Raw genomic sequence first — 12,890 nt, 5'->3', positions numbered from 1 at the left:
GTATTTTGTACCTTTTCTTTTAACTAATTAAAAAATGACTCTCCGTTTTCTAAGTAGATAAAAAGAACCACAATGCAAATTTGAATGACAGTTTTATTTAAACTGAGCTGTATTATATCCAGGCAGAAAACAGAAGAAATTAAATACTATATGCATAAAAAATAGACACATGGCACTACAAAATATCAAAATTATAGCACCGAATTATAGCCTTTTCCCTGTCCCCTCTTCCTTGTTCAGAAAAGCTTTTATACTGTTTTATACACAGTAATGCTCCACCTTTTTTTGTAAAGATAATTTTTAATATCACATACATATGCTACTTCTATCTGGGTCTTTAAAGAACCATATCAAAATGGTTGCTTATTGTATATAGCAGGTCATGGTTCTTATGTTAGGCTATTTCATGTTTTAGTTCTGATCTTACATCACCTGATACTGATTCTGTTGTTAGGAGAAATATTAATCCTCCCCCTGTTATTTCCTTTCTCATTGTTCTTACTATCATTTGTTTCTGGCAGATTTCTGACAGTGTAAGGATGACCATCTGTGAAAAAAGATTGAATCATCATAGGCATCAATGAGTTGGGTAAAAAGTATAAAACAAATGTGTTTTAAAATTTATCTCCTCAACATGGCTTAATTTGCATTTTACAAGCAGCCAGCGTATACTCACTGTGGTTATGAAAAATGCCTATAATTCTATATGCAGTCATTAGATAGCAGAATGGGAATACCTAAACTGGGGTCATGCTAAAATTAGTCAGCTGAAAGCGTCTGGAAGTTTCTTAGCTTAGTTGTCTGCAACTATTTAACAGGTGTACATTCTTAGCCAAAATTGTCAATGAAGAATTATCTCAAGCTAAAAAGAGCTGCTGTGCTTTTGTCCAGAATTACTTTAGTTTCTCTTCTTAGATCACAATTGTGAGACATCTTTTTAGGAACTGTCATCCATAAGTTTATTTTCTTTCACGTATACACAATAAGTGCAAATACAGTATAGTCTAGCTGTATTACTGATCTGAAGCTGATGTTTGTCTCTTAGGAGCATCATACTGCTGTAAAAAGGTATGGCATAAATGATTTTGTACTACTGACAATATTTCATAAAATAAAACAAATCCTATGCACAAGTATGTGAAACTGAACTGCGTAACCTTACTGTATTTTATGTAAAACGGAATTTGGCTGTATGAAATTCAGTGACGTGTGAAATATATTGAGATTTAGAGGTAGGTAAAATAAACCCTTGAAAAGACATGATAGGTGGTAACTGGCAGCAGGAAAACTTTGTCCATGTAAGTTGATCTAGCAAATACAACTGAACAATAAATCATCCTAAAAGAATATTTAGGATGATAAAGAGCTGAATTAAATTCTACCAGTAAAAAAATGTGGAGAAAAAGTTAAGAGAGATTTTTCAAAAAAATCTGATATCTACGGATACCTTCTTATGATATCTTTAAAGATCTTAAATCAGCCTACTCTTTATTTTCCAAAGTAACTGATCTCTGAAAGTTTTAACTACAGAAATTTACAATGATAATTAAGAAACATATTATTATATTATATTATTATAACATTGTTTCTGAAGAACTATATAAAAGTCAACAATAACACCTGTTAAATCAGCACAGCCAAGTGCATATACCTAAATACTGAACTCAATACCCTGAATCATGTATTTACAGTGATAGACCCTTGTGTGTTTACTGATTGTTTCAGAATTTATACAGCACAGTACTTTCTAAACCACTACCATGTACATGCTTACAATTAACAGAAATGAAATATGCAGTACCTTTGAACTCAGCTATGGAATACGAAACATGTATTTCATTATTCTTTTGTATCCTTTTCTGGCTACTAGTTAAATGTCATGATCTGTGATCTTTATAAAGATCAGTAAGTTATTAGTATTTAATTGCATGGAAGGTTAATATTTATTTGCCAAACATAATATTTTCATATCCAAAGAAAATATTTCAAATTAGTTTATATCATTACAGACAGATATTTCTAAGTCTGTACTATTTCATAAGCCATTCCAAGGTATCTGCATACCATTCTGTAACTGTCTGTAAGGGGTTTTTTAAGCTGAAGTTATATTGGCTACCTGTCCTTTTGTTTTACTATTTCACAAAATCCTAGTGTGTGATTTTCAAGCAGCGATGTTTTGTTTCTTAATCCTCCCTGCACAGCTACCCAGGAGAGGCTTGACAACATAAACTGTAAAGAAGCATTTTCTCAGCAGGAATAACATTCCTCTTCAAAAAGAGGCTTAATAAAAATAGGGCTGTAATGAACATGCTAGCCCTGGTCACAAAGTGCTATACATAGCATGACCACTGAAAATTCATGAAGTTTTGGGGAATGATACTCCTTTGGCTCTTCAGAAGTCTTATCATGCAATATATGATTGAGATAAATGTCTTTCCAGTGTATTAATCTCATGTACAGGTATTTTCTTAGTTCCCTTACTTCTCTTCATTCCACTTTCAAAAGCCTGTCATACTAGCATTAATCACTGTGACTATACAGCAAACAGTTTCAGATAAACACTGGTGTACATAATTTATACAGTTCCAGCTGAAACACAGTAAATTTCTCCTACTGTGCAGCTAATATCCAGAATATGTACAGTCCTTCCTCCCATTTGTCTAGAAATGAGAGACATCCCACTGCACATTTTCCAACACTAGAGCCCTGCCACTCCATTTGTCTAATTCCTATGCCCTCTAAGATAGCTGTCCCAGATGACAAGTTACTTCATAATAGCTCCTTCTCATTTCAGTACTACCAGGTAAAGTGAAAATACAGAAATGAGCTTCTATTATTGTTGAATCTATTGCTAGCAACAGAAACAAAAACTGTAATACCTTGGATTTATCATCTCTGATTTGGAATAATTTTGGGGTCTTTGGGTCTTTTTAGTTTGTTTGGTTGCTTTTGTCTACTTTAGGTGTTGTATTCTATTTTTATGTAGAAATGTTGTGCACTTCTTAAGAGTCTCATAAAAATCTCTCATAATTATCTCAGTATCTGTGTGTATCAATGGACAGGGAAACACTATGCAGTAAATATTTCTCTTTTTTTTTTTTTAATTTCATTTTATGCAGCAGTGAATGTTTGGCATTAAATTGATCAGTTTCTAATATTATAAAAAGGAATAACCACTTCCCCCAGAAATTTTACTTCTTTCAGGCTTATATACTGCCTGTGGTACACCAAAGCTGTATATCAGTATTTCTGTAATGCAGAGTATTGTATTAATACTCTGCATTACAGAAATACTGATATACAATCAAGTTAATACAATCAAGAAGAGTAAGAGAAAATTGTGGGTCAAGACAAACAAACTGCTTTCTGCATAAATGCCCTGTTGTAGTTTCTCTCTTTACTTTCCAGACAAAAAGAAAAACAGAGCAAACAGGAGCAACATTATAATATACATATTGTGCTCTACATTTTTACTTAAAAGCTGTGCACATCTGTGCTTTACTCATACACCTAGTAGAAGAAAAGGATTCTTCATGCCCTAACGGTGTTGACAAAACTTTATAAAGAAATAAGAATAAAAAAAAATTAAAATGAAAACTGGGATTCCTGAAAATTAACTGAATAAAATTGCTGCTGCCTTCTTAACTAGAAGAAAGCACCTATTTCCTTCTTCATGAAAAAAAAATATAGACTTGTATATGACACTAGAACTCTTGTTCTAGAATTAGGGAAAATGTTTGATATCTGCCATTTGCAAGACCTAAAACTAGATTTAGGTGGCTTTAATGTGAAATTAATGGACAGCAAAAAGGAAAGCTATTTCATCTCTGATGTCTGGGGAGTATAGGAAGATGGTACACTTTGTTGCTTTTCATTGATTATACATGGATCACAAAATACATAGGGTTGAAAGGCACTGCAGTGGGATCACCTAGTGTAACCTTTACCCTTCTCAAACATGGTCAGCTGAGAACACATTGCACAGGATTACGTTCAGACAGTTCCTGGATACCCCCAGTGAGGGAGAGTCCACAATCTCTTTGGATCTGCTGCAGTGCACAGTTACCTCCACACTAAAGCAGCTCTTAATATTCAGATATCTGTGCATCAGTTTTTCTTCCTGTTGCCTCTTGTCCTTTTGCTTGGCATAACTGAGAAGAGCCTGGTCCATCTTCTTTGCACATTCCTTCCACTTATAGACACTGATAAGGTCCCCTCTCACTTGTCTCTTCTCCAGGTTAAACATGACCATTTCCTCAAGTCTTTCCTCACAAAAGAGATGCTCAAGTCCCCTCATCATCTTTGTAGATCTTTGCAGGATTTGCTCCAGGAGCTCCACGTGTCTCTTTTACTGAGGAGTCCAGAAATGGACACAAAACTCCTGATGTGGCCTCACTAGGGCTGAGTAGAGGAGGAAGATCACTTTCCTCAACCTTCTGGCAATGCTCCTTCTAATGCCCCCCAGGACATCATTGATATTCTTGGCTAGAAAGGCATGTGTATTAAGCTCTGATAAATAGAAGAATCAAAGCACTGTTCAACTCTTATGGTTCTCAGCACAAACTTTCAAAACAAAAACTTCCAAAATAAATAGTATTGACTCATCTTCTCTGCCTGTCTCCAGCAGTCAACTTTCAGACTTCTCTTTTCAAGCCTTGTTTCCCTTCAAGTTCAATGTTTTCATATGGGTGAATCCATCATGGAAAGCAGCCAACTTCTTTACAGAAAATCAAAAGGAGTTTCCAGTTATCTCAGACATTCATTCTTGATCCATACTCTCACGATATTTAGCCTAACAAGTGCAAGTTTAGCCTGGAGTGTTTCCTGATTTACTCTAGTAAAAGAAAAAAGGATCCAATATTTTGTCTGTGATAAGGCCTTGAAATGTTATCATCTGTAGTTGCCTTTTCTGCCCTTCTTCCTTCTCATACTGTAGATTTCTAACACCTAGAAGCTAAAACTTTATTTGTATTCATAATTATTTTTGAACTAAATACTAAAAATTGGTCATAGTATGGGAATCTAACATAACATGGTAGCATCTGTAATGCATGGAACTATATGTGTTACTCTACACAGGCACAGAGCAAAACTGACAAATTTAGCTGTAAAGACACAGACATATCAGAAAAAATGTTGCTGTTCCGTGCTGCAGAAATTATTTGTAGCAGTAAATCTGGGATTTGTGAAAGAAAAAATCAAACAAAATGAATGTAGATAGACACTTCGCTCTTGGAATTATCCTGATTTCACTGATATTCTGTATTACGGTTGCAAAACTTGTAGGCTGAGTTGTGAGTAAAATCTGATTTCCACCTCTGGGTGACATCTCTCAAGAGGCACAAATGACAAGCAGGTCTGTGATAGAACCATTGCAGAACAATTAAAAGAACATATGAAAGCCATATAGACATTTTCTGGCCATATAACTTATGTAATGCAGAATCACATACATACCATAGGGATGAGAAAAGCATAAGCAACCACAGCTCCAGCTCACTCTATTCTGTTTTGTATTTCATTAAATCTTGTTAATTCCTGTTGACATCTATATATTTATTCCTACAGCAGTTATGTGAGGCAGAGGCAGTCTTTCCCAAAAAGGCATCATCAATGAAGTATTTTTCCAAAACAACAGTTTTCCACTGTTGCAGACTGCACAAAGTTAAGATTTGTGTAAGTTTGCAAAGTAAAGGCTTTGCAATAATAGAATTATCTTCCAGGCTAATGCCCTTAGCACTGAATTATGCCGTGTCTTGGGAAGTAATACAGCAAACTATTGTATTTTTAGCAATTCAAATTTTAACCCCATCAAAACTTCTTACTAATGCCCTTTTTCTCTGCAGGCTCCTTGCTTTCTATGACATTACCCCTTTATCTAAATCCACAGTCACAGTATGTTCACGAGTTCTCGTAAATTCCCAGTTTCAGATTAAATCCATAAAAATCTACTCCTGGGGCAAACATATTTTTGCAGTTGCAAAAGCCATATGTATTATCGTTGGATAAAATTCTCAATCTTTATATTTCATTGGTTTTAATTTAAAAAATTAATTTAAATTGAAATTTATTTTCATTTTAACTTCATAACCAATAAGATTTTTTTATTAGTCATTTGCATATGCATATCATTATGTATTGCTTTTAAAATAGGATGCAATATTAGTGTTGTCAGAAGTAGGCACTGAGCCACTATTATTGCTCTTACTATCAACGAAAAAATAGGCAGCAAAGCTACACACGTGTTACAAAAAAATTATTAATAATCAATAGGACTTGTAAAGAAAGAGACCACATTGTACAGTCAGTCAGTTCTGACACTCAGACACCCCCTCTATCTTTTGCAACTGCTGTGGTTCTTGGTAGAGACATATGAGAGCTGTTAATTCTCTACAAAAGCCAAAATGAGCACTTCAGTTTAGAGCCTTCTCTTTCAAAACACATGCATACACATTTCATGACCAGTGGTCTTGTAAATATATTCCAAGAAACTATGAAGACAAAGAATATTACTTCCACCTGAGTTTTCATGCTGTTTTTTGCTTTTCCTTGATCTGCCTCCCAATCTCCCTTTAGTTTGCAAAATTTGTAATGGAATAGAAAATGTCATTTTATGTTCATTTTCAACAATGTGGAAACTGTATATAAAAAGTCCTCCTACCAGTTAATAAAGGAAAAACCTTATCTAAGGGAGTTAAGAACAGGTCTATGTGCTGTTAAAACACCAATCTATCAATCTTCCTGTTTTCATTGGCTAGACTGGTAAGAATTTTAAAAGATAATATAAGGAACAAACATGCCATTAGAGGTAATAATTTTAAATACTGAAAAGTTTTGTTGACATCAGATATCCTCTAAGAAAAAAAAAAAGTGTGTCCTTAGGGTTAATTTTTGATATATATGTACATAGTGTTGCTAGCTGTCTCCAACATTAATGTCAAGACTATCTGTAATAATCAAAATAGGTAATAAAATGATAGAACTTTTTTCCTAGTAAAAATCGAACTTCAGAGAATAACACGAGAAAAGAAATCTTCCTGTCACCCTACAGTGTTTGGAAAACAGGATCAAGAAAAAAATATATTGTAATTACACATTCTACAAATTTTCTTCTAAATGTTGTACAGCTGTTTAATCATCTTCTATTCCTATAAACAGGCATGTAGTAATTCTGTAAACCTTGTAATGCCATGTAATATCAAAATACAAGACAGTAATTTTCAGTCATAAAGCCAGCCCTGCAAACTGAAGAGTGTGGTATTTCATGAAGCGTCTCCAAATCCAAGTGTCTATTCATTTCCAGGTGACAAAACAAAATGTTCAGGTCGTTTGACTACTAGTATTTTCTCCCCTGAGTATTATCTAGACAGTAGGCTTGGCAGTACATTAATATCCTCACCCCTGACGGAATTGAAAACATTGAATCCTGTTTTCAAAATCTTCTTATTGAAGTAATACAGTTCAGGTGACATATATCTGAAGTGGAAGAAGCCTTCATCTTTTTTATGATTGCCTCTTGTGGGAGAAATTTTGCAGCAGCTTAACCTCATCCAAAAACTGTTCATGCAACTTTTCAAGGTCACTGTTAATTGAGCAAATTTCTGTTTAAATGCTGATTGATCAAAGATAAGATACCCAGGGCAGCACTAAAATGTGAGACAAATGCATTCATAAAGTGCTTGGCTGGAGTAGTAATTGATAACCTGTTGTGTATAGCACTCCTGTTTCACTTATTTCTTCTTTTCTTCAGTCTAATCTGTCATACCCTACATGCTCACATTACCATTTTATGGTCAAAAGTCACAAACACTGTAGTAGAGTATGTTTTTAAAAAGTTTATAATGAATAGCATTGGGACTATAGTGAGGTCCATTTGAAAAGAACTATATTTACCTCTGCCAGAGAGGATCCTCTGCTTTACAATGTAGTACTTTGAGCTCTATGAAGTGAATTGGGTAGGTTTAGAAAGGACTTACCACGTAAAACAGTTAGTCTTGTGGACACGCTTATTTCGCCAACAGTGTTGGAAGCCACACATTCATAAATAGCTTCATCTCGGGGTGTGCGCAGTGGTTGTATTCTGAGAACTGATCCAGATCCATCATCAAACTCTATTACCTATAAAAGGAAACAAAAGCTGTCACAGATGTTGTTACAAATACCTATCCCTCAACTAATCTGTTCATGAATAGTGGCCTGCTGGTATTCAAGTCACCAAAGACAGGTTCATTTCTCAAATTTATGTACCAAATTCCAGTCATATGGGAAAATGTTTAAGTGGCCATACTTGGAACATATGTTGCTGTTCAGTGAGTACTCAGTGGGCACTTTAATATAGCTTCAAGAAATACAGGACAAAAAACAAATGAACAAACAAACAAAAAAAAAACAAGCCAGAAAACAAGAGGTCTAAGAAAAAATGTGACTTAACGCTCTCTTATTCTGAAGTTCACCACCAATAGCTCTCGATTACTTTACCTTTAAATGACAGTTACATTAATTTTAATTGTTGCCAGCTATATTCCCTCTCTACTCACTGAGTGCAGCTCACTCGCTCATTTGGCTCCAAAGTTAATAATTGTCTGCAATTTCTGAACCAAACAGGATGACTCAGTTTAGCTTTGGATTTAACCTACAAAATAAGTAAATTTGTCCAACAAAGAAATCATTTAGGAGTCTAAATAAGATTTAGTTTTAAAATTTCAGTATTCACACAAGAAGTTATAACATTTTTATGAGAAAATTCACTGAACTGATCTTATTTCCTTCATGATCTGAAGTCAGAATCACATCAAATATTGGTGAGTACTGCAACATTTTGTAGGTTCTGGAAAAACCTTCATAGTAATTAAGTAATAGCAGTAATCTCTTTAATCTACTTTTTTAAAAAGAAATTTTTAAAATCACTAAGAGATATCAGTATTACCATCAGATAAATGGCACTTATAACCAATTTTTTGTTTCGTTTTCCTCTACAAAACAATTAGCATCTGTCCATAATCCATATATACATGCACAAAGTGATTTACAGATATCTACAGATATCTCTCTGCACCTCTATTTGTCCTCTTTTGTCCCATTTTCACATAAGCAACCTGTAAGAACGCTGTACATGTTGACAGAAGAGAGCTATAAACTCTGGGGTTAGAAATTATGGTAAATATGCCCTGTATCTCACTATTTTCATTTTAGGAATTGCTCAGTTTCTACTAAGCACTGGGAGATGTGAAAGTAAGATAAAAACCCAGTGTTTTTTTGATACTGAATTTGTTTGTTAGCCCACAAGATGTATATTACTTGTTCTTCCAGTAAAGCCATCTTAAACCAATCCAGATAAAACAAAATATCCACCTGATGTTAGGACAATTAAAAGAATATCTAGAATTCTCAATAAATTTGTATTTACAAGGGAAACAAAAATTTCTAAGTCTTTAAGCAGTCAGACTAACAATTTATAGACAACAAATGCGAGCACAGGACTTGAATACTCACAGACATACTTAAAAAAGAGTAATTACTATTGTTCACCTAAACGCTGAGTAAATGTATCTGGATAGACACTGAAAACAATTGTAGCAGACTGGGTTGGGTAAATATTGCAGAGATTAATTTTCAAGTCCGGTGTCGCAAAAATATGTATCATAAATGGGATTTATTTTTAATGTGATGAATTCTTCCTTTTCCTGCATACCACAGCTAGTTAATTCCTAACTCTTCCTCATCTACTGAATGAGATTTTAATTTTTTTATGACAGAGATTTTTTAATAAAAGCATTTTTGCACAGAGGGTGGAATGACATAATTTTCAACTTTTTATTTTTCAGTTTTCTGGGGGTTTTTTAAGTTCTTCTGAGATGGACTTCTCAGCAATTTAAAGGAGATTTTTGTAATTCCTATTATTTGAATTCATTTGAAGGAAGAGAAAAAAGGATCCTCATTCAGAGTCTATATCTATAATATAAATAAAAGCTGAAAGATTAATAGAGAAGACCCTTGAAGTCTTACTGTATATTTTAATTTCAGAAGCAATGCCCAGCTTTCACTACGATCATCAATAAATTGGGATAATTAGTTGGTGAGCAAGACATTGCAATGACAATAGTCTTCAAATATATGGACAGTCAAGAGAGAGGAAATAAACTACTTGTTCCCCAGTTGCTCCATGCATCAAGTTCCAGCAAGAGTTCTGTTTTCACACTGGGAACAAATAATCATGATAAGTTTCATGAAACCCTTTATGAGACTGTGCAAGTTTACTGAATTACAACAAAATAATCCCCAGCATCCCTGGGAAAGCATGTGGATAAGATGGACGACTAGAATCCTTTCCAGCTGCATTTACTATATGAAGACAGGTGTTCAGGTAAAACATTTTGATGTCTATCATAATTAAATAACTCAGAGAAATATACAAAATATTAATGTGAAAGAAACCAAACTAAATATTCTCTTACTGATTCAGCTGAAAATCCCATGACATTTCTTGTTTCCCCAATGTTTCATATGCATTTTTTGAATCTCCTTTATACTGTTGTTCTTTTCTTATTTACAGATTCTGTGGCATGAATTAATGGTCTTACTTTGAATAGGAAGAAAAGCTGTTTCAAATAATGATTTGGTATGCACACTTTGTAACTGCTCTGCTCAGCGGACATGATAAAAATTATAAAACATTTGGCAAGTGTCATCTATTTGTTCAAAATACACTCCATCTTACTTGGCTATACTGTTTATTCAACAGTTTACTAAAGGCATTTTTAAAACATTTCAAGGTATTTTTTATAGTTACATGTAAATAATTTCTATGGAAATAGAACTACTTTATATTTGCTTATTCTCCCTAAAAACAGATACACAGGTCCCTAGAAAGCAATATATTAAGGAAATAAATCATGACATATTGCAGAATAACACAAAGTAAACATATACATGCACTATCTTTCTCTGTTTAGAATTCACTTTGAGTGAAAATTCTGCGAACAGAAGAGGATAAATTGTGTAAAATTTATGATAAAATTTCTATATTAATCCCTCTAGCCAATTACAGCTTTACATATGCTCTGCAAAGTGCAAACAGTTTTTGGCACTTGGAGGTAGCATTTAAATTAATGGTTTTGTTTGTTGAACTCAGAAATTATAATGGTTAATGAATGAATCCCGATGTCTTTATATATTTATTGAACCAAAAATCAAGAAAATAAATTTGGTTTATAGAAGAAATGCAGCTCTTCTAAAAGAAGCTAACCTGAAAACCAGGATAAGCAATCTTCACAAATGCAAATCAAAATTAATACAGAGGACTTTAATATTCAGTTGGTTGTTAATAACTATATGTTAGATAATTTTCTCATAAAATGCATTTCACAACCATTTTATATATAAATCATTAATCTTTGAACAGTTGTTTTTAAGCAAACAGAAGTCTGATATCTAACACTGAAAACATTTAAGAGACAATTGTACACTCTTAGTGCCAGTTTTGAGATCTCTTCTAAAAGCTTTCTCACACTTTCTGCATTTTTTCTCCATGTTAAAGGTCAATCCATATTTGACATTAATTATTCTTGCCACTAAAAAAGGGGAATAATACTTGTTTTCTTATTTCCCCCAGATAATAAGAATCCTTGGAGCAGACTATTTTCACTGTTTCCTTTAACTGAAGGTTGTGGAGAGGAACATCTTCCTCCAAGCCTTTTTATAATTTATTGTTAAGAAAAATATCAAAAGCAAGCAAGTTTTTACCCTTCCTCTTCAGCAGCAGAAACTACAGTGCCTCTTTCATCTCCTTACTCAAAAGGGGTAAGGAACTGGCAGCAGAAGCATCCAAAGCCTAGGCCTGCTCGACGCACCTTCTCACAAAAGGAGGTGGTTTGCTCTCTGGAGACAGCCACAGCTCAGCTCATGTCCCTGCCAGCTTCTTCATGAGCCTTCAGCAAACTGAACTGGGGCACCACAGAGCTCCTCAGTTCCACCATGCCAGCTTAGAAACAGCATTAGCAGTTTCTCTTTAATCATTCTACGCAGAAACGGTTTTCAGAATTAAAAACTTACTAGAGTATTCCCAACAAATTATCCCTGATAGTCAATTTTATTTTGCTAAATCACCGTTAATAAAGCACACATAGTGGAATTAAAAACAAGGTTGGAATAAAATGTTTTTCAGAGGAACAGAACAATGGACCTAATACCTCAAATCTCTGATTGCTGACTTTCTTTCCTTTTTTGTTCCAGACAATTTTAGGTCTTGGATCTCCTGTGGCTTGGCAGATGAATGAGGCAACTCCTCCTGAAACCCCTGTCTGGTCAACAGGAGTTCTTGTAAACTTTGGTGGTGCTGAAACAAACAAACAAACAAAAAAAAATTACCCAATTAACCAAGCAGTAAACATAAATTTTTAAGAAGTCACATCAAGATTTCAAGATAACAAAAAAGAAAAAGCTTTGTTTCTCTAGTGATACCATTCATCTGAATGAGAAAGCATTATTTTAAAAACCTTAAAAGGTCAAGACAATATTTACAGATTTTACTACTGAAATTTGTATTAAAACCAAAATATGATGGCATTGGAATAGCAAGATCACATGTTACATTTTATCACCATTATAAATAAAAAAAAAACAATTTGACTTCTGTTGCAAAATGAGCTCATCAATCAACTGGAATAATATCATGATTAGCTACTTGATGCTGTGATCACAGGGTGTCATGAAAACAGGATGCTCACCTTTAAGACATTAAAATCAGTGACATTTAGAAGAAAGCATTTGTAATTTTGCATGGTGGAGGTAAATTATTATGTATTAAGAATCCAGGCAAAAAGGACTATATCAGAAGAGAAATGTATGCTTGGGTAAATTTTTGTGTATAGCTCCTGTTGACTCCCAAATTC

The 12,890-nt window shown here is 34.0% G+C and overlaps 1 protein-coding gene across 34 annotated transcripts in view; it reads right to left on the bottom strand.

Moving 5' to 3' along the window:
- Positions 1 to 12,890, bottom strand: part of PTPRD (protein tyrosine phosphatase receptor type D) — a 1,154,377-nt gene that overhangs the window by 225,154 nt on the left and 916,333 nt on the right. For 21 of the 34 annotated variants that reach the window (XM_085567659.1, XM_085567666.1, XM_085567665.1 and 18 more), the window contains 2 exons: positions 12,186 to 12,334; positions 7,977 to 8,118 (listed from right to left, as the gene is read on the bottom strand). In XM_085567659.1, the coding sequence (XP_085423785.1) occupies positions 7,977 to 8,118; positions 12,186 to 12,334 (291 nt within the window). The remainder of the gene's footprint in view (positions 1 to 7,976; positions 8,119 to 12,185; positions 12,335 to 12,890) is intronic. The other 13 variants (XM_085567664.1, XM_085567670.1, XM_085567672.1 and 10 more) reach the window with 1 other exon arrangement.

Source organism: Lonchura striata, chromosome Z (assembly GCF_050655825.1).
Source record: "Lonchura striata isolate lonStrDom1 chromosome Z, ASM5065582v1, whole genome shotgun sequence".
NCBI lineage: Eukaryota > Metazoa > Chordata > Aves > Passeriformes > Estrildidae > Lonchura > Lonchura striata.
The sequence above is the reverse complement of the archived record's forward strand: the minus strand, read 5'-3'. Positions and strand labels throughout refer to the sequence as shown.